Here is a 26,124-nt window from a genome sequence, read left to right on the forward strand (position 1 = left end):
AACTCTGAAAAATCTTTGTCGAATTTCGCGATGTTTGGAAAAATTTTATTACCGGTAAATATTTCGCGACTCCACGCGAAATATTCCTTTGCTTCTGTGAATCGTCCTACGTAGAGGTCGCTTGCTATTTCTTTATAGATATTATCGACTAGTGGGTTTGTAATTGCGTTATATAACGTAGTTCCATAAACTCAAAAATATTTTTATTTCTGATATTTTTATTTTTTTATTTTTCGTTCTCTTTCATACACACACACATGACCTCTACGTGCTTATATGTCTACACTATCGGCTTCTGAGGAATTGAATTTTAAATTTTATTTTGCGATAGATTTTGTTATTTCGCGATATGCATGCGGTGAATGGTTGAGTTCTTCGAAATTCTTTTTAAAACGTGTTTATTGTGTGAAAATGTGTTTCACTGTTTATGTAAAGTTCTGTTTCTTCGAACTCTTTGTATTTCTTTAAGTTCTTTTATTCATTGTTTCTTCTCTTATTCAACGGAAATGGGTTTGTTTTCTTGTCATGGAGAGCTATAAGTCGAATAAAAATATTTTAACTTTAACGCGTAATTCACAAGACACAACAACATCATACAATGTAAATATCTCGTTTCATATAGATTACTTTCAAACGTATTCTTGGAAAAGTCAAGGAATCAAGGAAATATCTGTAGCGTGATAATTGAAGATTACGCGTAGAATATTCCATCTTAATTGGAAAATTATACGCAATTCAAAGTAAGCAAGTTTAAATAATTATTATGCAAAAAGAGAAGATAGAAAAAAAGCAGTCTAGAATATATTACATATATATATATTCTGTACTGTAATATTAATGTATGCATTGACGTAATAGCGCATCTGTTTATATTCTTCATTATGTAAAATTTAATATTGCAGTTCAATATTGCAGTAATATTAAAATTTAATGTTGCAATAAATAGAAAATCTAATATGTAATTCCAAAAGAAAGACAGGTGAAACAAGAACAATTTTGTGTACAATATAATGTCGTCGGTAAATATAACGATTTATTAGTTAGAAAAATTTAATGGATACTACATAGAATGTCGTAAATACATTAATGCGACAAGTCAAGTTTATACGTTTATTCCGTAATATAAAATTACTCTTTATTATTTCACGTACAATTACATTATTTCACAATTACAGCAAAGATGATTTTGTCCCATATCTATTCAAACACATGTTACGTAATTATAAATGTAACATATGTTATGTAATTATAAGTGTAACGGAAAAATATTTTCAGTTCGTGCAACTGAATAGAGGTCAGACGGAAAACTTATTGACGAGAAATATTATTTCTATCACTATGACCAAAAGCGTTCGTCTGAATATTCAGCTGTATTAAAACTCGATTGAGATAATTAAGAGCAATTGACTGAGTGTAAACTTCCAACAGGACTCTTTTTGTTCCTACAACCGAATTTCTCATCTGGTCTCCAAATAACAAAAAATTCAGTAACAGTAACGGAATTTTCCGCGCACGATAAGGGAGTCCCCAAAAATTCAACATGCCAAGAAAAATTTAGAAGAAACATTGTGAAGTACATCTGAAGCCAAAACTCTTTCGTGTATGATATTTCTTCTCATTCTTTTTTAGATATTTGCCCAGAAACATAAAAAACAAATTCTCTCTCAAAAGAAGATTATGCATTCCTAAACTTGCGATTAAGCACTTACTTTACTTAAGGAGATACTCGTATCTTATTTTGTTCCAAGTTGCAATGTATCCAACGAAAAAAAAAAATTAGCTGAGGACATCATTTGAATTTCTTTGTTAGAGCGCGAAATGGCGGAAAGAATAATCCGACACCTCTTACTTGTCTTGTTGCTCCGCTCTCGTTTCTTTCTGCAGAGTGCGTTTTAATTGAGGGATTCCAACACCAAAGTAATATAAATGACTTCCTCGTGTACTCGGTCATTTTTATTACTTCTCGTGGAATGTTTGATGAATACCTCATCCAAAAGCCACGCGTCTCACTCGCGCATTGTAATCTCGTAGGAAAAATATGGGGCCATGAATAGACAAGTGTGTAGGATTAAAACCCATGCGCGGTCATTTTATATTATTGCACGCGCTGTAATAATATTATTGCGCGGCGCTCGTGATGAATTAATTGCAAAACGTCCTCGTGAATATATAAACGAACTGCAGTTATTTATAACATTAGACGATGGAGCGTGAGAATATTACGCAATTTCGATGTAATTGAACCATAAACGGTTACGTGGCGCCTCTTACGATCCAATCGACTGAACTTTGCTCGAGACCTTCAGCCGTGATGTAAAATTAGTTTAAAGAAGTTTATTCAAGTATCGATTTACAATCCCGCGTATAGTATCACATACAATATAGCACAAATAAAACGAAAAATTGAAAGCGGGTTACATAAAGCGAACCATTTTTAAAGACAAGCCGTACAGAGTGTCTCGAAATCAGCGGATAGACCTTTGCGGGAGAAAAACGAGATGCATTGTGAAAGAAAAAATAAAAACAATAATAACTTAAGAAATGAGAATATTTGGAGGATTAGATCTCGGCTATCCACGCGTGTTCAATCGAACCGTTCGTCAGGCTAATCGTTTTAGAAGCAATCGATGCGCTCAGCCCGACCAAAAGTTCATTCGGCCACGAACGATTCATTAGCCCGACGGGAGAGCCGTAAAATTTGCAACCGTGCCACGCGGGACTTTAACGCGCGCGAGGACGCGTGGGTCAGGATCAGCTCGGGCGTACACGGAACGTAGACACATGCGCGGGAATATAATGTGTGTGAAGGTGAAAAGCCTAGCACATGCGAACACGATTCGCGATAAAAATAGCACGTCCAGTCCTCGTAAACGAATGTCAGACACGACGACGGACGTTTCTCCAACACTCCCGCCGTCGTTTTTTACCTAACAATCCCCTCCTTGGTGTTGATCGACGAGTCAATCAATCGGTCGGACAGTCGGTTGGTCGATCAATCGATCGATTGATCGATCGCGTACATGAATTATGTGCGGGATTAAAATAAGGAAGCACGTTTCAGAAAAGCCGAGGCGCTCCGCGCTGAACCGACAAGATAAAGTTTTCCGTGACGTGGGGGATTACTTGCCAAGTCTTTCAAATATCGTTCTGTTCGCGAATAGGTGCCTGTTACTTGCTTATCGTTATTCACAAGAGCTCCGTTGTTATATACGACTATGTGGATACTTCTCGCACAATAAATATTCCGAGAATGACGAGATATGTTCTTTAAAATCAACACATTTAAGTTCTCACCTCTCGAGGCCATTTGCTAATAATGTCCTTTACAATCGACAATAACAACGCGAGAGTTCTCCAAAAAAAAAAACCAAAAAAGAGAAACGCGAGTTAAAGACTAAAATTGCCGAATTACTATGACAACAAACAGATTGTTGTGTTAACCCTTTAATTGCGACGCGCTTTGATACGAGCCCTTCATTATATACGCGCAATACTTGCAAATTAATGGCTACAGAATACTAATCAGTCAGCTCGTACTCCCAGTACAGGAGTTGGAGGTGGTTATTCCAAGCGAGATATAAGGAAGTAAATAGACTATGTTTATAAATCGAAATTGTCAACGATGGTCGAGATGTTATCAACAATAAAATACGTTATATCGATCGAGATTTACTAAGCTTGTGTGTGGACGCTTTTCATGCATATTAATGAAAACACGAGGGTGTATGTTGTACATCTTTCGCAGCTAAGGGGCTAAAATTATTGTTAACGTGTAAGTTACATCGAAAATAACGTGTAATGCAAGTTAGACTTTGAGCTCTTTGAGAGACGCCATGATCTGATCATAAGGCGGCAAGTATCGCGCGTACCCACTGAAAATTCCTTGAGTTACAATCGCGAGAGGGAGAACTCGAGAGTTAGGAGAAATTTTGCGTTAGACGATGCTACTTTGTAACGAATTTTGTCTCGTCTCCAAGTTGTCGCGCAGAAAGACTTTCTCTCGAGGATCACGGGACTCCCTTCAAAACTCGCAGGCAAAGTGCAAGAAGTGGATGACACAGTAAGGGAAAAAGACTCTTTGTTGTCGGTAACGAAAAGAGAAACACACACGGCACTGTTACATACCGAGTCTCATACTCGGTGCACGCCTAAGAATTTAATCCACGATAGACGGCGACAGACGTTATAGAGTAAGACGTTATAGAGTAGACGCATTAGCGCGCGTGGATATGATTTTCCTCTTGCCTTAATCGGCCGCGCGCTAATGCTAAAGAGCGTAACTTTGAAGCCTCTTAACTCGAAAAGTACTTAACGAAAAAATACTTAAGTATAGTGTTTTGGAAAGCTCTCGAGATAAGCTACAAGAATATACAATAAAAAATGGGGGTATCCATTTAAAAACATCATTGTGACCTTGACCTGATCTTTATGACGCAACTCAAGGTCAAACTGCTAATATCATAAAATAGATCTTTTTAAACCCTACAACTTTTGTATTTAACATTTTTTTATACAACGCTTTGTTTTCGAGATATTCAGGTGTTCCGGTATATAATATTCACCCTGTATAATCGAAACGAACGCATTAAAAAATAATCAGTTTGCGTACACACATTTGTGTTTTTAAGAGGTATTGTGTCGATTTACAATTCAAATGCAAGATTCGTGCTTCCTTTTTCTTTTTTATGGACATAATCAAGATATCATGAATATGTTATACGCCTTAAATATTCTCGAATATCGCGAATATGCCACCATTTTCAGGGAACGCGTGTTTCGTAATTTGCATACTAGACACGCACGCAATTTCTTCGCGCGACCGTCGAGTCACGGAATAAAATTCCTAAGTGTGCACCGAGCATTAGAATCGTCTCTGGTCTCTTCGGACGTTGCGAAACCTGTACCTGGTTGTGCCCATACCGTCGCGATGTCTAACTTAAAGATGCCCAGCGTTAGATTAGCGCGCAAGAGATTCCGCGATTGCTGCACCTGCGTATTACCAAAAGATGTGCTGTTTGAGCGATCTTCTATTTCATCGCACGCTTGGAATTTTCATCTCGAGCGTCAAGCGCCTGAGTTGAACGTAACTCCCGGCGGAATTTAAACGCCCTCTCTCCCGTAAGTCTTCCTCGACAATCGATACTCGTGTAAATGCCGAGGCGAGTAATAATCGCGGGTTGACAAAGGCGCGACGGAATATCGCAATTATCGCGCTAATAATTATATCTCGAATATATATCTGTTCAAGCATGTCAATGAACAAATTTAAATTTCTGCCGCTACGAAAAGCTTGAGAAGACACGTAACAATCGATAGGGAAACTTACCGAAAGCGTGATGATCTTGTCGAAGAGCATGACGGGCGGCATGTGGAAATCGAAGACAAAATACTGAAACAAGATGTACGAAAGTATATGAATCGGCTAACATGCGCGCGCGAAAGAGAAAAAAGAGAGGAATGGGAACAAGCAGATACATAAGATCCAAATATATTAGCGAAGGAATTTCTTGAGGAAGACTCTTTGTCTCTAATTCTATTCGGGACTTTAAACCGAATCAGTTATGGAAAGTTATCTAAGTATATCCCGGGTATTTCTCAAATTAACCAGATACTCGTGCGAGTAGCCATTTGGTTATTTCGGATATTACTTGGGGATCTGGAAATAATTAGGGACTTAAGCGCCGAGAACTATAAGCGTATTACCCAACTGAGTCAACCTTTTCGGCTTTACACATGCGACGAATACACACGCGTGTGATATATGCAGTGCAAATTTTGCATATAAATATGAAATGCAAACGAATCCAAAATTTTTTGCGAATATGCCACTCATAATAAAACCGAATATTTATGCATGTTTTTTCAAAGTTTGTAAACGAGTTTGGCCAATATGGGATATTTCGTGACTGCACTATTATTTGGCTATTATGAGATAATTCGAAAATTAAGTACCGTAAACTAGAGTATCTCAATTTTACTAAGTTAGATTGGCTTTTTCGATTAATATTCAGGCGAAATCTGTGAAGTGTGGTCGAAATTCCATGTGTGAATATAAAACGCACATGAATCTAAAACTTTTAGACATGCCACTCGTAATAAAGCCGAAAGTTTTCACATGTTTTTTCAAAATTTCCAGACGCATGTTGTCATATCGAATATTTCCCGGGTGCGCATTTATTTGGCTCTTTTGAAATTATTCGAATAACTGTCGGAAAGTGTTGTCCAACTAAATTCAACCGGTTAATATTCCCGGCTGAAATTCACGTGAATGATATTACGCAATGGAAAAGTTCCATATTTGAACATAAAACGCTTATTAATCTAAAACTACCCGTTGAAAATTACCCGTTGTTCATACAAGCTTTTGCAAAATTGCTAGATACAAACGCAATTATCAACGACTTTGGATACTCGAGGCTACTCGGATATTACCCGTTTTATCATCACCAACTTTTGATTAATGAAAGCCGAGTAATAGCCGCGAAGTTGGGTAATAACAAGTGATTAGCCGGGCAGCCGGTTATGGTAGCCATTTAATTTACATCGACAGCGTCAACTCCAACATATCCAAGTTCGCTGAATTCATCGAATTGCGCTTGCGGAATCCTGTTCGCGCGAACTTTCGCCATCTCGGTTTCTTACTTCATTGTAGTACGGACAGTTAGTGGACTCTTTGACGCTCGTGTATTTGCGCTGATCGCCGACCTGCACGCACACCACCGGATCCATATTGAGTCCGGCGAGTTGCCTCGCCTCGATAATCGTGACGCACACCTGGTAGTCCTGCGCCTTCAAGGCGCTGTGCCCGGTGTCGCCGGTCTGTAAGACGAAAGAAACGTGTGCCATCTCCAGGGCGACGAATAAAAAGAGGCAACATTGTGCTCGAAGATCGCTGGGATCTTTGCCTCCTGATGAACGGCTTTACCTGTCGCGGTGGACGCGCCTAACGAGCGGCGCGCCAAGTTAAAGAACGACAGATCGATGTGACATCGAGTCGCGGCGCGATATTTAACGGGACAGGAGTACCTCGTTTCTCCACTACTCTGTTACCGCATGAGCGTTAACATTTTACGAGCTGCACAATAGAGCGCCGTCGTAAAAGGCGGAGACGGTGACGCGTAAAAATTACGTTCATCTCCTTCGCTGCGCTATTTACTCTTGACCTCCTCGGAACCGCTCAATGTCAATTTCTTTATTCATAGACGACCATAGCACTTATGGAGATCGAGCCGTCCGCGAGAAACACATTAAACGCTCGATGTTTATGTACTGTCGTTAACGCTTAATGCACGAATCGCGATATGAGATTTTTTTTCAACACTACCAGGGGTAGTGTGCGGTTCTTTATAGAAACGGGCTATGTCCTCGCAAGCGTAAAATAATATGGTTTATTAATTGTCATACGGGGAGATATTAACCTTGGGCTTTGGTCTCTTGGCCGGCTTTAGTGCGGTTTCCTCCTGCTCGTGGTTAGCACTCAGCTGACTGTCGTTATCGGAAGTGTTTGTTTCGAGGGAAGTCAGAGAATTTGTTCGCGACGGCTCGTTCGAAGTTGGGCAGCTGGAGTCCCGTCTGTCGAGGAGGTCCTTCGTCTCTGAATTGCTGTCGCAGGAGCGTGCCCGCGGCGGTCTCTGCTTCCCCAGTTTCAGGAACGATCGCATGCTCCTCAAAGTGGTACTCCTATAGAGGAAGCCATAAAGGGATGTTATCAGCGGGAGCAATTTCTTCTCGAAAAGTAATTCTCACCATATTACATGAAGACCTTCAAGAGTATGAGCAGCGAGATGCTCTCTTAAGAATGGGTTATCGTTCGGCGCACGCGGTATCGATCGGAAAGTATAATTCCGCGCAGGTTCGCCGCGTTCTGCTATCGAATCTTATTTGGCGGGTTTTTAAATTTCAACGACGATTGTTTACCGTCTCGTGTAACTTATATTGGAAAATAGAAAGGAAGATGGAAAGATATTTAGATCAGATATTTTGAAGATCGTCTTCTCTGGTCGAGAGGATTCGACATCATTAATATCGTTGTCTTATTATCTCTTCTTATATTTCAGAGATATACAAGAGTGACTTCGGAGATATACGAGACTTTATTTCAGACCGTCCACTTTAGTCCGTGTATCCTTCTCGCAGGATAAATATAACTTTCTTCTCAGAGCAAAAGCTGCTTACTAGCGCGTCACGTTCATATCAGTTATCTCGAGTCTCCTGCCGTTGCACACGTCGCCGGCGATCCCGAGAATGTCGTTTTCCCTGAGCCGCAACGCCACTTAAATCCCGCTTGTAACCATAAGCGCACGCATTGGCGGATTAAAATGTTTAGAGATGCAAATTGAAAATCTGATGCTTCCTACGTAATAAGCAACTGCCCTGGAGGGTAAAAATTTCAAGAGATCTGAGAAAACGAGACGAAAACACTTTTCATCTAAACAAGCTAAGCTACGAAGGAAATACATGGAAAGGCTTTCCTTCATATCACATATCTCAAATTAAATTTATTTTTATTCAAAACTATATGTTTTTACTCGTTAAAGAATGAAATATATGCAGGGTATAATTTATAATACGGGTAAAACAATTCAAGGGTTAGAAATAATTGGGAAATAATAATTGGATAACAATAATTACAATTGATGATTGTACAATAAGAGAAAAATTGCAATTGTAAAATTTCCTGTTGGAGAGATCTGAACATTTTGAAAAATTAGAAAAATAATTGGGAACAGTGATTACAAGAAATAATAATAATTATGAAAGAGAATATAGAGGATGTAGCTTAATATATGGAAAACACTTCGGAGATAGATTCAGAGCATTTCAAAACAATAAAACAAGTTTATATAAACTTATTTTATCATTTCCGATTGCAGAATCCACTTCTGAAGCGTTTCCCGCGTACTAAGTCACATCCCTTTTTCATAATTATTATTATATTTCGTGATTGTTAGACACTTAAGAAAACGAAATTCCGAAAGTTTGAGTGGCATCGAATAAAAATCTCGAGCGATAATCCGCAGTCGAAATCGCTGATCGAGCCCCCAGAGTCGGCTAAGGACGAAATTGATGCGGGTACGAGTCCTCGCACCTCAGAACGTATATCGTGTTCGTTCTATTCCATCCCTCATCGATTATACCACGGTTGATGGAAGCTGTGGGCGACGGTTTTGCCAACGAGAATGTGTCACGCGCACGATGTTACACACATGAACGGCCGCGAATAACGTTCTTGACTATATCCTCGCTGAATGGAAGGTAACAGGAATTGCCACGGCGCTCCCTGGAGCATTTAATACGAAGGTGCCGCTCAGGAGGTATAAAAAGCATCTTCTTTCCTGCGTCCGGTCGACGCGCCGGGATAACATTCTAATAATAACCGGCCTGCCGTACTCCGTAAGTCGCATCTTCTTCATTCTGAGAGTTGGTAGAAGGAGGAGGAAGAGAGGCGACAGGTATCGGACAAAAGATCGATTGCCACGAGCCTGGTGAAATTCCACGACAAAGGGTTGTTTTACTCGCGAAGCGAGAGCGGCTCGAAGTGGAAAAGCGCGCGTCCGCAGCGTAGGACGATTTGCTCAGTAACTGAATACCACTCAGTGAATGAACAGTTTGCAGTGTTCATTATAACACTAAGGCATGTGGCGCACTTTATGGTCCAAGTGAGTTACTAGAGGTAACTCATAAGTTATGTTAAGAAAAATGCGTCACAAGAAGTTAGCCTGACTGCGTCCGTTCAAATATTGAAGTTTAGTATTCGCTTTAGTATTCGGTTACTGGATAGGTCAACTTAGGTCGAAATATTCCTTTTCTCACTTCATGGTTTCAGCACTTGAAGACAATAAAACACGTTTGCACGAACTAACTTTGTCGTTTCTAAGCTCTAAATCCACTTTTGAAGAGTTCCATTGAGCCACGCCCTAAAATGGCTTTTCCACAATTATTTTATTTTTTGTAGTTGTTAGACGCGCGAAGAAGTGAAATCCCGAAAACTCGAACAGAGATCCCGCGCGACAATCCGCCGTTGGAATGACCAGTCGAACCTTCAGGTCCAAATATGCCGGGACGCGATTGACGCTAGCATAAGTTCCTCTATCTTGGAATATGTGTCGCGTCACTTATAGTTCCCAGATATTGCGAAACTACCCGAAAAAACATGCGGACGGAGTAATCATTCGATTATTTCCTCTACACTTCTATCGTGCTTTCGAAGGAAAATGGGATTATTCCGATTGGGAATTCTTCTGAATCATTTTCTAATGTCTGTTTATTATCACACGCGACATCGTCGCACCGGTCGGGCAAAAATAAAGCCCCGCGTGTGTGGGCGAATTCGCGTCGGGGCCTTTCCATACTTTCGTCGAGTCTTCCTGATCTGACCTTTCCGGCGCGGAAAGGTTCACCAAGCGCCACGAGCGATAACGAACTTTAACGCATCACCGATCGCTTTATAGCGCCCTTATTATAAGCGATCGTTTCACGTCTCGGTGACGCGACGGCTGCCACGTAGTTACGCTAATGACGTCGCATGAGCCGCCGTGTACTAACGCAGCTCGGTGCGAGCATTGAATGGCTTGAATGGGGTAAAAAATAGACTCGGTTAGGGAATAATATCCCGTTCATTCCTCGCGCGTGCTCGACGCGCGCCTCTCGCCTTTTCAATTGCGCCGTTGTCGACGACGAGAGGAAGATAGGGAGGGAGAAAGAGGGGGAATGAAAAGTGGGAGCTTTTAACGGCACGGCGGGGCAAATATTTGATTACGATCATCGTTTTGCATTTGAAATAGCGCGCGAGAGAGCAATTTTCTTAATAGCAGCCGTCACGTTCTGTCACTGAATTTAAGCAAATAGAAGCACGAACGCGGCTCGTGCGCGCGTACTCAGCTGCCTAACCGTAACGTTATTTGTCGGTGATTCAATATTATTTTGATGTTTTAGACGGAGTTAACAACTTAACTAAATATTACATGATCATAAAATCGTCATAAATCGCGTCGGCCCATCATGATATATACCCTTCCCTTTTCTGGCTTAAGAGATGATGTAAATATTTCGCAGTAGTGTTGATGTTATCATCTTGCAGTTACATATATAAACACGTTGGCTGTAATAAAGGTAAATTATTAAATAGCTAGCGAAACAGAGGTAGCGACACAGCTACGTAGTAATTTTGCGTGGGTTTAATGTAATCAGACAAACTATTGTGGACCGTTCTTTGTTACGTGCTTTTGAACGCGAAGCTGCATATTATTATTATCATTATTATTGCTATTGTTATTGTTATTAAATTAACACTAAAATGCCCGGAAACGACAATTCCTTTTGAATGTATAATATACATATACATATAAATAAATATACATTTAATTATATATTCAAAATATATGTTTTATATATTGTGAACACAAGTTACAATTTTTATAATTTTTCCAAACTTATAATTCCCTATCGCAAGAGATGCATAATTGTTACTTGTTTACTACTTTATAAGTATACTGATATTATACATAATAATAATATTAATAGTATCTCAAATAATATAGTTGTCTATCTATGTACACTGTCCATGACAACACTGGCAATTAAATAAAGAGTCAAAATGACTATGTTTGGGCGTCTAAGGTAAATCACAAAATAATTCGTCACGACGTCATCGATCTGTTCCGTTACTCTTTCAGCGTGTTCTATTTTACAATTTTTTACCAAAAGTCATGAGAAACAGAGGTAGCGACAAAAAAAAAGCCTTGAAGGAGTCAAAATGTTCTGATGTTAATGCATGCCTATTAAATCCAGACGAGGACTCGAGATGGGCTGCACTACTTACCGCTTCCGATCGGGCGACTTCTCGCCGGTCGCCACGGACGCACCCCTCGGCAGGAAACCTCTTTTGGACGTTTTCTCGGGGGTGTGCCATGATCCTCTTCTCTTCCCGCCGGCAGCGCCGCTGCTCGCCTGTTCGAGGCTCTTCTCGAGGTTCGCGATGTTCTGCTCGATGTCGATCAGCATTTGCTGTTCGTCCTCCATTATTTCCGTGGCCGCGTAGGAGCTGCAACCTTCGTCCGGGGGATTGTATCGAATTTCGAAGCACACCACCGCCTGCACAAGTACATACACACGGTACATCATAGGAATCGATCGAAAGGGTCGTTTGAATAATCGACAGAGATATACACACACACGAAGTTTCCTCGCGCGAATTCCATTCTTCATGAAGCGCGCGCGAGATTGCACGGACCTAGCGACGATAGAGGAAGAATAACGTTCCGATATAATCTACAATAATCTGTTGGAAAATACACTGAGCCGAGAAAAATACTCAGCAATTTTCGACATCGCCCAAGCTGTCGAGATGAGTCTCAGGAAAAATGGAGAACATTATTTTCAGACCATTCTGTGAAGCGACGGGATATACATCGTGTTTTCTTTGCTTCCCGAAAAACGGAGGAGGGAAAGAGAGAGAGAGAGAGAGAGAGAGAGAGAGTAAATATAATAAAAGAGATAAAGTTAAAGGGATACCATAGTTGGAAACTTTATCGGCAAAATACTAACAAAGTTTACGTCGTACAGTGATTATATAGGATTATAAATGCTTCTACACAGTGTAAGTAACGAGCACAGTGTGCAGATATAAATTGAAGCATTAGTCAGTTTGCAATGAAAACGATAAAGTAATCAAAAATTGTCATCTCGAGCTGTCAATTAGTATAGATATTTACTTATTTTGCAAAAGTTTCGCGTAATGCTTTAATTCATCCTTGCACGTATTAATTCTCATAACTTATCGTGTCGTTGCAGTTTTATGAGTTCATACTTTCGGTGTTTAAGCGACGTTTATGATCCTGGTTGGAAAAATGATTTCTGTGGAGAAAAGGCGAAGAAAAAAAAGTGATTTGAATTCGCATTTTTCGAATATGATTTCAAAGGTTTCATTCGCATTAATGCAGCGGGCACCATGCGAACTTTTGCCCGTCGTGTATCCTTCGCTCGCTCCGCGCAATACGCATAATCGCAAAGCCAACACGGTTGGCTCCCAAAGATCATAAGGAAGTTCAATACATTTTGTTTGCCTTGCAGGAAGTGCTTGGTGTGTTCGCAGACTGCGCGCCAACTTCGTTAGCAGCGCGTTTAACCTCCGGACGTTTTCGTGACGACGTTTCGCTTCCACGTAGACTTCCGCCGCGAGAGCGGCGACGCGTTAAATATCACGTGATAAAAATGAGCTCGAACGTAGTTAGCCGCGATACCGCGTTTTCTCTTTTTCTCTCTCTCTCTCTCCCTCTCTCTCTCGTGTGAAAAAAATGGTTCTGCGAAAAGTCTCGTCTAACGTGATAAATGCCATGCACATTATAACGACAGTTTTGCGTTCTTATATTTCCGATAGTTGCGTAATGAACGCCAGAGAGAGAGAGAGAGAGAGAGAGAGAGGACGCATGGTAAAGGAAAGAAATCGAGCGGCTGTTTTGCAAGACGCGCAAAAAATTGTCAAAATTAATCGATGTTAAGATGCAACATGCATGCTTACTTCCGAAGCTTGAGTTTTTTATTGATCACACAAACTTGTCCATACTGTTGTAAAGCGGAAGACGTTGTGATACTCGGAATATCGCGCGGCGAGTACGAAAAAATTATTAATTTCCTTATCAGAAGCGATTTTCTCGAGTAGAAGAAGAGAACAAAGTCTCCCACGAAGAAAATTTATTCTATAATTTATTAAGAAAGGTACGCCTTTGAGAGCCGCCGTTAAACGTTAGTCATGATAATTTTAATCTAATAACAGAAACACATAAAATTAGACAATGCGATATATGTAGAGTTCTGATCGGAAGCAAACCATCACATCGAACCGATCCTGCGTCTCGGAAATAAAATTTTTTCGTATTTAATAGCGCCTCCTGTCTGCGCCCCGGAGCTTCATTGAAAACTATTGTCACATTATCATACACAATTTTATCCTCCCGCTGTTAGATTAAAATTATCTCGATCAACATCGAACGACGGCTCTTAAAGACCTGTCTTTCTTAATACGGTTAAACACCACAAAGGAGGTCTAATATAAATAAAAATAAATATAAATAAGATAATAAATAGATAAATAATAAAATTTATTTCGTTCTCTCCCCCCTCCTTGCGAGGGACACAAAAGGGCAAGAAACCGCGCTGTCACAAAAATATTAAAGGAAACTTTGCATTCTGTATTTTAATAAAATCATTATTAAGGAGTCAAAAAAATGAATAAAAATTAATAAAATGATTATTAGAGCGAATTTAAGTGAGAACGAATAAAATCATTATTACAGCAGATCTGAGTATAAAAATTTATTTCGCCCACGTGGAACAAAAGGAAAAAAACAGCGTCATTGTACAAAAGTGTTAAAGAGAACCTTGCATTCTGCATTTTACCGGCGATCGTCGCTGCGAGAACGGGACGCGTTATTTGGAATACAGAATAGCGATTACGTATTCAGTCGTACGACTCTATATCGGTACGTACCGGAAGCGGTTTGTTATTGAGGTCGACTAGAGAGTCTGAGACTAAGATCCGACCTTCCCGCACCACCGTCTGCAACACCAGGCCGTACTTCGCCGCGACTTTTTCATTTCTCAGGACCCCGCGCGATACGACTGCCAATTGCAGCACCTCCGCCTCGTCCACCGGCCTCCCTAGATTCCACGTGAAGCTCTGAAATATGAGGATATGAATTATTTAGGACGCGCTTATCCCGAAGGACCTGGCCGACTTCAGCTCTCTTCCCAGCGAGAAAACTAACAGGTGGCTTATCAGGAGATATCATTTTGCGACGGACAGTAACTTTTCCTTTCCTTCGGCGGACTTTCTCACCGCGACATTCAGTTTATATCCAGTTGTGTACGATAAAACAGCTGGACACGGATTTCTGTTATATTCCTGGAGAGTCCATCTGTTTTTGGCAGAAAATCCTCTCGCGACTGAAGAAAGCCGCCGTCGAGACTTCGCATTTCTCGCGAATTAAACGCGAGGATCACAAACAAGAAGATTTGAATCACTGTCGCGTGAGCTTGCACGCATTCGGTTTGCATGCACGCATGAAACATGCATGAGAAATGTAGTGACGCGCGCGGTACGTATGTATAAATAAAATCGGAAGATCAATAAGTCCCGAGCACAAATTTATATATGCCAAAAAACCACATGATGTGCTGAAAGGATAGAGAGACAGAGAGAGAGAAAGAGAGGATTCTGCATGAAGCCAGATTAAGTCTGTTTTATTATTTAAATACGCTCGGGAAGCCACGAGCGTGATTCGAGAGCTCTGTCGAGATTTTTGATATAATTATGTCCATCTTGGTCGTTCTGGTCGTCTTTATTCTCTCTCTTTCTCTCTCTCTCTCTCTCTCTCTCTCTCTCTCTCTCTCTCTCTCTCTCTCTCTCTCTCTTTCTCTTTCTCTAATACAAGTTTTTCCTAAAAAATGTCTGTGCTTTTTCTTTTGCTCCGTAATATTTATTGTAAACTGAGATGATTATATCTTTCATATTATTTTACATTACTTATCTTTATCACTATTATCATTATTATTATTGATCTTTTTTATCTACCGTTAAAAATCTTTTCACGTATATTATAATACGTGCAAATTAGTTACTTACAGGTTTAGAGTTACAATTATTTTTGTTTCTAGCGCAATGTCTCACTTCTTATTTTTTTATACACTACTTTTATACATTCGGTATAACACTTTGTACCGAACGCTATTTTTTTTAAATACAAAAATAATTGTAACTCTAAATCTGTAAGCAACTAATTTGCACGTATTATAATATGCGTGAAAAGATTTTTAACGGTAGATAAAAAATATCAATAATAATAATGATAATAGTGATAAAGATAAGTAATGTAAAATAATATGAAAAATATAAACACCTCAGGAACCATATTTATTTACAATAAATATTACGGAGCAAAAGAAAAAGTACAGACATTTTTTCGATGTTACTAAAGAATAGTTTTACGCATCCGTCAGATTTCTTTCCCAAGACCTTTTCGTCATTCTTCTTAGCGGGAGAATCGGGTTTCCATGAAATAAAAGAGTAGTCCTTTCTATCCCATACTCTCTTCTTTCTCTCTCTCTCTCTCTCTTTCTCTCTCCTCTCTCTCTCGGCGCATATTTAGTTACATATAGCTTAAGAAAAAAAAACAGAGAAAAATAGAACGCGGAATTCGAAAAATTCCGCGCAAATTCCCACAGAGACTCCGGTTCGATTTCATTTTATTCAATTTCGCAAAATTAAATTCCTCTCCATTCTTTTGAATTCATCTGCCTTTTCACAGGAACCATCTGCCTTTTCATGTTCAGTACACAAGCCTGTCTGTCTGTCTGTCTATCTGTCTGTCGCGCAATGGACAAGGCGACTCGAAACGTTCAAAATTGAATCCCGAAACTGCACAGCCATTGAGGTGTATTCTCCATGAGAGAAACGCCAAAACTTTGAGGGAGCGAGTCAATTCCCAACGATGAAGATTGAGTGTTCGAGCGCTCGAGCAATTAATTTCAGTCCACAACCCTGTATCTCGCCCGAACTTGACGATCTCGCGACAGCAAGCCGAAGTTCTTAATCACGCTAAAAGCGTTATAAAGCCACATTCCTCGAATTTACGGGCACGCGTAAATTGGACCATTTATGCAGAGTTCCCACATTTATTAGTTGCGTCCCGTTATCGCCGTGCGGGCGATCAGGATATTGCGAAAGTTCATTTCCTACACGAATCGCGAGAAACGAATTTACGAGAAACGATACCTTGTCCTCTCCGGATAGAACTGTCAGACAACTCGCTGTCAGTTTCAGCCACGTACAGTGGTATAGTAATGGATTGGTCATGTCGACATTACCAAATCGGGCTTTCAGTGCTTATTAGATGTAAAATTTCCGGTGTAGCTTCCCTGTTCTCTGCAGGCAGTAGGCAAACGCGTCCATGAAATTTCGCACGGGAGAAAGAATTTGGTTGTATTAAAGTGAAGTTTGATTTTAATGAGCGAACCAACGTTGGTTTTAATTGAAGGATACAAAATTTATAACGACCCAAATTTAGCTGTAAGGACCAGAAATTCCGTTCCCTTCAACCAGCGTTGATCCGTTACCTAATCATAACTTTACGTTAATACAACCAAATCTTTTTTTCCATGTGTAATCTTTCGCGTATTTGATCTTTTGCGAACGCGATGTTTTAGAGTGTTTACTATCTATTCTTCTTTCCTTCCTTCAATATTTGGCCTTGCCTGCCACTGTCTGGACTTGATACGCATGCTATTCGCTGTATATTGTCTATATACAGCGTACTATATAACGTAAAAAATAAGAATTCTAAATATGTATGCTTCAATCAATCTCATACGAATAAAAATCGTTTTTTGTCATGTACTGCAGATAAACGTTTGATGACGCGAGATGTGTTTGTTAACGCGAATGTGTCGTTCCTAACAAGTGTGTCAGAGTATTCTTGCAACAAGTTGAAAACTGTAGTATTTTGTTGCAAACATCCTGATTGCATTCACAAAGAGTTGACTTATGTTACTTGCTGTAAATATTGAACTTCTTGCAATTTCGATTAGAATTCCGTACGAGCGTGACTAACCCTGCCGTCCGGCCGTCTGTTCATTAGAATGCGCAACTAAAACTAATTTATAAACAGTTCTTGTATATTGCGCGGTTAGAGAGAGAGAGAGAGAGAGAGAGAGAGAGAGAGAGAGAGAGAGAGAGAGAGAGAGAGAGAGAGAGAGAGAGATATAGAGAGAGAGAGAAAGTTATACATGGGTGAGAATACCATAACTAAACCAACTATCTGCCTTCCCATTTATTAGCACTAATTCTTCTTCTTCGTTCACACATTCGTTAACTCGTTAACTTCGTTAACTATAATTCTTTTCACTGTAATAATCTTTCCGCCATTGTGCGCGCGCACAATAAGCTAAATCGCCAATATATTGAGAAAAAAATCTAAGTCTGAGGTTTACGCAAATTTTGTTGTATAAACTGCAATCAACGTAAATTGAATAACTTTAGTCAGATAGAAATTAAATTACTACATTTAGCCAACAAGAACAAATCAATGGAGCTGAAATACAATTGAATGTACAATTTCTTCAATAACCAGAATGTTGATTCAGTTGCACAGTTTAGGTAATTTGATTTCTAATTAAAGCTTGAATAAATCAGATGACAAATACGATCTATAACATGTTGTGTCAGCTTTATGATTGCATTGAAGTAAATTTTAAGTTTGTTTTACGTAAACAATAAATCAAAGAAAAATTTTGCTGAATATATTAAGACAGTTCGTCTGTCATGTACAATTCTGAAGCTGAGTTCGTTTAAGATGGTGTCCCCAATCAAGGAGGGATAAAAAAGTTGATTTTTTATTGCATTTTTAAAAACGTGATATTTCAAAAGCGTGCTCCTGAAATGCCATGTTTGAATTAAATGAAATAACGGAGATAAAGCGGGCCTAAGAAAAGACCTTCGAAATAATTCCACGCCTTTTGCCGAAAAAATTCCCTACGGTTTCAAATACTTAAATAATAGACGTTTAAATACCTTTTGTGCTTCGTAAACGTTTCGTAGCCGTGCTTATAAAGAGTGTTGTAAACACGTGCCAACCATCTGAAGTATTCAGTTTGAGCTGTCTGCATTTTTAATGAAGTATTTGATCCAATTTTGCAAATAATAATTGTAATTGCCATCAGCACTAGTTAACAAGCAAAGATTTCTTGCAACGTGAAACGAATTGACAAGTCAATATGACAGAAAATGTTAAAAATTTTGTTGTTTCCTTCAAAAAATTTCTTAACGTTACCTATTAATCGGCGTTTCAAATCGGCTTTCACATCTTTCATTGATTCAAGTTGTTTCGGCATGTTTTCTTGCAGTGCAAAACTGAACGGATCGGATTATTTTGTGACAAATGTTAAGTAATTCGGGTAGATTAATCCTTCGAGTGATATTTGCGTTACTTTCGGAGTGGCAACCAGAATCATTAGTGTCTTCTTGGATTTTCCTCTCTTTAGTGCTCGAAAAAATTCTCGAAAATTATTGAAACTTCTTTTACCCTTCTAGTTGAGGATCATATGGCTTTTCTGCAAAAAATAAATTGCTCTAACGAAATTATGTATGAAGCTGCTTGTATTATTAAATTAACCAACAAAGTTTTTAAGGCTAATGAGAAGCGAAATTGCTCTAAGTTTATTTTATTTTTAGTAATTTTTAAACACAAATACTTCGAAAAACGAGTTCTTCTCAGAATGGTCAGGACACGAGTAATCCTGGTTGCCACTCGGAGGCTTGAATATGAATAAAGATGCGCGTGTAATATAATCGAATCAGATATGACGCATGAATTTACGCAGACACAAATTGGGTGACGGATTACATTTGCAGATCTCTATCTCCTATTTGCAACAATTTGCACTCATGGATTATATACTTTTTTCTCTCGCTCTCTTTCCCTCTCTCTTTCTCCCTCGCTCCCTCGAGAACGCATGTCGAGCTTCCACAGCTGGATGGTGACAAAGAGCTGTCTCGCTATTGCGAATCGGCGCGTTGTCGAGTTATTGTGAACGATAAAACAGCGGTATGCATTCCCTCATTTTCTCTTTTTATCTTTTTGTCTAAAAAATCAACGATTAAATTCACGTCGACAAGTGGCGCGCTTGCGAATCGCAATTTAGATTTTCATTATTAGCGAATGCAAGTCTCCCACGCGCGTGATATTTCTACGTATGCGGGGTTGATACGAGAACGAGATAATTATATTGTAATTGTGGTCTCCACGTCGCCGCGGGCGGATAAAAACGATATGATGTCGCGCAAACGTTACGATCGGTAGCGTGGAATTTAAGATCGCGAAAACGTGCGTCACGCGCGCGTTCGCCCGTTGCAACGTTGCACAGCGAGTCCGCGGATCGATCCTGCCATCACGCACCTTTGCCTCGGCCATGACATAAAAGCTGAATGAAAAGACTCGCCGCAACATAACGTCGCTCACATGTTCTATTACATGCACACGAAAGCCGAAACGCATCTTGCACGTGTCTAAGCAGTAATGAGAGATGAGGGATCGTTAATTACGCTGAGAGCGCGCAGTTAACTCTCGTGAGCTCAGTTCAAACACCCGATGTCCATTTTACACGTTAAGAAATGTGAACTGCAGAGGTACAGCTGTCACGTAATTCGTATCGCAGAACAGTGAAATTGAGGTGTGAAGAACAGTGAAGAAACCTTCACGTACAATGTTGAATCCGTGAGACCCGGACAAATATTCAAACGTTCAGCAAATATTTGTAGTCTGGGAAAATTTCATTATAGCGAAAATCTGTTTGCAGAGTTTGATTTTATATTGCGTTATTATCTTGTAGCTGAGATCCTTTTATATCTTGGTTGTCCGAAGTTGCCTCGGCTTAACAGGCTCAGATTGTACTATATAAGTATATATATATATATATATATATATATATATATATATATATATATATATATAAATTTAAAAAATTAAGAAGAGAGAAAATTAATTATATATTTAAATATATTTTACTTCTTATATATTTTGTATATATTAATTAAATATACAAGATATTCCATTTTAAGCCAGCTGAATATCTTGAACACACACATAAATTCGCGCACATATCAATGTTGATGGAACTTAGCGACGGAAGTTGCATTTTTTATTGCTAAATAACTTTTAAACTTTTAATTGGACTTGCGTCATATACGTTTTTGGGATTTTCTACAGAGAAAATTGATTTACGATTGTTTAAAATCTACTACAAAAAGTACTATTTGAAAAAAAAACTTTCTATTTGAAAAAAAACTTTCTATTTAAAAAAAAGTTTTTTTCTACTATCAAGTTTTTAACTACTATCATTCGCCAAGGTTGATCTTGGCGAATGATAGTAGTTAAAACTCAAGATTACCATTTTTTTTCTCTCTTAAAACCCTATAAATTTTGTTTAAAACATTTTTGTCTGCCCGGTTTTCGAGATGTTTGGCTGGCCTGTTTAAAATGTAATTGCCTGCATAAAAGAAAATTAATTTTTTTTTATATTTATATATAATGTGTATATATATATAATTTTTTTTGTTTTTTTCCTGCATATCTATATACAAAGAGGAAAGAAATTATTTCCTTTACATATATTAACTGATATATAAAATACATATCAGGTAAAATATATATATTTAATATATATAATATAACACTAATCCTTCGCATATCATTAACCATAATTTTTTTTTTCTTTATACCTGTATATAAAAAGAAACGAATTCAATCTTTTCTAGATCCATTTGAATCTATGTCAGTTTGAATCGCAAATCGGCGAGTTTACGGCGCAATCTCAATCGCAGTTCTTGCGAGAAGGCTGTTTTAAATTGCAAAAAGGTACGCGCTATATTTATCTCGGGGATATGCGAGCTTGCTGGGATTACAATTAACGCTGCAGGTAACGCTCGACGCCAGATCGATAAAGGCTTTATCAATTCGCTCTTATTAGGTATTTGCCGAAATTATTCATCATTCCTCTCGTCGTAGTGTCTCACTGTCACGTATGTACCAAATACCGTTCAATTCGTCGTTTCGTTAATAAACGACAACGCTATCGGGACAATTTTCTTGTTATACATTTGCATAACCACACGGTTGAAGTTGCTCGAAAGCGATGTCGTGTCGGTGTGATACATTTGCAATACGGGAGCGCGATGAAATCGTTATTTTCCAGACGATACGCATATTTACCGCTACTTCGACGTTCACAATTACGCTCATAACGGGACATCGACACTCCGATAATCCAATACTCTGCTCAACAACACTTCAGTCTAAAGGCAATTATCTCGCGACGTATCGGCCGCGTATGTGTGAATGAGAGAAGCGGCAGAGGAAGAGAAAGAGAGAGAGAGAGAGAGAGAGAGAGAGAGACAAACAAATAGACAAACAGGCAGAGAGAGGCAGAGATAGTCTAGAATGCATTTGACCACGTGTAATTTTAACGAAAATACGGGCCTCTCGGACTGCTCTTCATAGCGTGACTGAAGCGAGATCGAGCAAACTACTTTAATAATTCCCTACTCTCTGCATAAACATTTTATACGCTTAGGAAAGAAGAGAATTTTTACCTGCTCCACCTCGATGACGTCCCCATTGTCCTCGAGATTCGTTGAATAATGCGATACTTCTGCAACAGAGAAAAAATGACACTATATATACAATCTGATGAAAAACATATTCGATAAAATAACGAACAAGGTGATTTTTGACATACGCGCGTCGTCCATCGTATGAAAGCGAGACAACGGTTTTGGGATGATCGGGGTGGGCTTGACGCGTTTTGCTTGTGTATTCACCGCGACAGGGACTTTCCGCGTGGAAAAAAGAATCGCGATATGTCTTTATAGAAAGCAGATACCTCCCTCTGAGCTTTTCATTTATGTTGGAAAAATGTTACAATTAATCCTACAATTCTAAACATTATAAAGTTACATGAAGTATAAACATAACGGCACATTTTCTTTTACCCGGTACATATTCCTCTACTCATGACTCTTGGGAAAATAATTGAAATTTAATGTTTTTGTTTTCTTAGTCAAGATGCATAGAAAAAAAATATATGATTTACATAAACAGGAAAGTCCTTTTCGTGTTTACATGAACGGGACGTATCAACGTTGACGTCCTGGCCTTTGTAAGTGTTTTACATTTAATGTATAAGTTGTTTACATTTGCGGAAAAATCGGCGAGGCGACGTTTCGTTTCTCAGAGCGGGAGGAAAAGCGCGGTCTACATCGCGTCTCGCGTCTTATTTTCCCGGCGCGACAATTCCCATTAGATTCGTGAACTCGTGGCAACTTCGCCGGATAATGAAGGCATTGCAGAGCAAATTAAAATCATATTTCGCGGATTTGCGTCAGAAGCACGGCTGTTGGGACGGGGCGGAAAAGAAAAAAGAAACCGTATCGAGCAAAGCTGTAGAAGGTCGTACAGAACTACACAAGGATTCCTCCGAAGCGGTTAGCGCACAAAGTGCCTTTATTCTACGGTAAATTCCATGCTTCGGACGCTGAGAGCTTTTCCTCCTCTTCTATCTCTCTTTCTTTGTCTCTGTCTTTGTCTCGCTCGTGGTGCGAGAGTGCAGTGCAACATGATTAAATTGCGCTCGCGATGCCCGACAAACATATGGATAAAACGCTTTGCGAGCGTTACGCAACATTTCAATAAAGTAAATTCGTGATCAATCGGCGATTCCGCATTATATGATTTAGAAAAAAAGGGGAAGAGAGAGCACATAAAAAAACCACACTCGCAATCTTCCATCGCGACATTTCCAATTAAACGCGAACTGATCGCCATTTCCGTGACTTTTCCATCTGTCGGGCGCGAAAGACCGAGCATCTCCGAGTAACATGTTCGACAACACGAGCTAAAGTTCAAACACGAGGTGGCCGAGGAACGCTCGGGCGAAGGCGATAAAAATAATTCTGTTTACATCCCGAGAGACTTTGCAACACAGTCTTCGGTTAGATAAGAGGGCGCACGTATGTATCGACGCCGCGCTTTCCTTTTCGTGAGGAAAGCGACGCCATGGCGGAGAAAGCCGGCGGGAAATACTACGGCGTGCTCCCGTTCGACTCGGCTTATTTATCTCCTGTGAAAATCTGCGCGACCTATGTTTGTCAAACATGGAAAGCCAACAAGCACCTTCGGAAGGCACATCTCACTATCTCTTTCCTTCTCTCTCTCTCTCTCTCTCTCTCTCTCTCTCTCTCTCTCTTTGTCTGTGTGCAAGATATAAAACCGCAGGTCAACCGCAAGATAACGGAATTGTTATCGGCCGTTTGGCGGCAGGAAAACCACCACGACGACAGAAAGTTCCGCGCGCAAGTAGATAAGGAGCTTTATGGTCAGACAGCCACGTGCTGTGGATGTGAGCTTTCCCCTGCTCGTTAACGCGCGATGAAACCTGTCAGTGGCAATCTCGCGCGTTTCCGTTCTCTCGCCGTTCTTTTCAACTTTTTCTATTGACATTGACGTTTTTCCACGTGGACGCGAAACGCCGCAAACACCCGGACGGACGCACAGGGTATGCGACCAATATCGTCGCGTGCGAGGCGCATAAGGAATGCCGCGCGCATTCACCAGTCGCATAAAAATGCCGTTCCGGCTGCAGTGATATTTACGCGCGCGAGTTGCTTTCGCGAAATTTTGAGGTATTGGCTTGGAAAATATACGGAGAGACGACAGCTCAGCGGGAATGTCGAATACTGTTGATAATATGCACGCATTTCTTGAAATTTGAAATCATTAAAGGAAATTATTTGTTTGAACCATCGATATTAATTAATATTCGCGGCTGATGTAGTACAGCAGGTACAGTTAATAATTAATATCAACTAATAACATAATTAATATGCCGCCGTATCAGCATCATGAGAGGTGACCATATCGATTGTTTAGCGATTCGTTCAGTCAGACATGTAATTATCCTGACAATTCATCAACGCCGAATAAAAAAAGGTGAAAAAAGCTGGTCGACAATCATAACGGAATAATTCGGATATGACGCTACTGTCGATTGCAGATCAATATCGCCTCCGGTATCCACAGGCGTACACAGAGTGTCCCAGAATTCGCGAGCTTTACTTTACCAAGGGAGTCTCTGTGTAATTATACATTTTACCTCAGCGCAAACGTTCATGGCATTCACGGTCTCCGAGATGCAATCGATCGGGAAAGCGGGGCTTTTCGCGAATTGCACGCCCTGCTTTACCCGAGATATGGATAATAAAATTATTCTTTTCGTTCAATTTCACAAACAGACTTCGCTTTAATAAAATTTTACTTCGAGGCCTTGCTACATAGATATGTTGAGAATTGAAAAGTTAGCATAAGTAACGAGCTCCCTTGAGATTTTGCAACGGAGAGTTGTCCCAAGTTACCCAGAAAGAACCTCTTGGCCTGATTAAAGTCGGTGTTCCGGAACACCGTGTGTATAATCAGGTGCGATTAGAGCGCGGTTTCCGTGACGCGATTATTATAAATTTACTGTCGTCACCAACCTCGCAGTCTCGTGTGGCTGGTTATATGCGGTTTTATGTAATGCAGCGGCGAGAAATACACGCGGGGTGACCCGAGCGAATCGCGGTGCGAACTCGTAGAGTCGTTTTTCCCCAGCTGCGAGCACGGTAGACACGCGTTCGTGCCGTGACATTGCGCGGCATAATATTTGAATAACTCTCGTCAAAGAAGAAGAAGATAGCAAGAAAAACGATCCGGGAATGCATGAATATTGCATTCTGTTTGCGTAATGAACGATAACGTTGTTATCGATTCTTCGTCGAGGATTTCGTTTACAAATTTTTACTGAACAATGGACACCTTGTAAACGCTTCCGTGAAAACATTCGCCCGTCGAGTTGAATCTCGTTGTGTGACGATCGCTCTGCAGATTTGCGATGGAGATTTCCCGAAGCATGGCTGGTGTATGTATGTATGTATGTGTGTGTGTGTGCTCTCACCTGCCGCCGCATCAAATTGTCCCCTAATGATCGCGTGGTGCAGTTATGGTGACACATAATGCGCGGACAGAAAGTTACGGCCATTATTCGCGCGCTATTGTCGTTAACGATGTTGGGAAATGCAAAATTTCTCTATTTATAAAGGCCGCCGTTGACACACAGCTCGCGTATTCTCAGCGGGACGAGTAATTATTATTAATTAGCGGCAATATGTAAGGGAGGGGGGGAACGCGCAATAATTTCGCGACGTTCGTAATGCGAAACGATCGGCCGCGAATTAATTACTTCTGCGCGTATATATGTGACTCACGTACACTGCGCCGTTAATTACATACGGAATATCAGCAATATCATGGGAGAGAGCCGGCGAGAAATAGTTATTCTGATTACGGGAAACAGGATTGTAATGCGAGACGCGCGCGACTCTACTGAGACCGGTATGTGAAATGAACTTGAAGCGTCGTCGTCTTATGCTGTCTGTTATTACAGCAGCTGTGCGACTCCCCCCTTCCCCCGTCAAAGGGAAACCGCGCGTTTGTCGAATCCATCCTCGAATCTATTTGAGTAAGTTCGATATACGCCTCGTCG

General features: G+C 40.1%; 1 protein-coding gene across 2 annotated transcripts in view; it reads right to left on the reverse strand.

Annotated features, from left to right (window-relative positions):
- The window catches only part of LOC116842767 (otoferlin-like), a 43,092-nt gene that overhangs the window by 13,324 nt on the left and 3,644 nt on the right, over positions 1–26,124 (reverse strand). For both annotated transcript variants that reach the window (XM_032812430.1, XM_032812432.1), the window contains exons 2-8: positions 22,142–22,200; positions 14,489–14,677; positions 11,822–12,093; positions 7,419–7,680; positions 6,643–6,819; positions 5,327–5,389; positions 4,905–4,989 (exon numbers count right to left, since the gene is read on the reverse strand). In XM_032812430.1, the coding sequence (XP_032668321.1) occupies positions 4,905–4,989; positions 5,327–5,389; positions 6,643–6,819; positions 7,419–7,680; positions 11,822–12,093; positions 14,489–14,677; positions 22,142–22,200 (1,107 nt within the window). The remainder of the gene's footprint in view (positions 1–4,904; positions 4,990–5,326; positions 5,390–6,642; positions 6,820–7,418; positions 7,681–11,821; positions 12,094–14,488; positions 14,678–22,141; positions 22,201–26,124) is intronic.

The sequence above is a fragment of the Odontomachus brunneus genome, unplaced genomic scaffold (genome assembly GCF_010583005.1).
Source record: "Odontomachus brunneus isolate Ranch 3 - 2012 unplaced genomic scaffold, Obru_v1 Obru_scaffold_027, whole genome shotgun sequence".
Taxonomy (NCBI): domain Eukaryota; kingdom Metazoa; phylum Arthropoda; class Insecta; order Hymenoptera; family Formicidae; genus Odontomachus; species Odontomachus brunneus.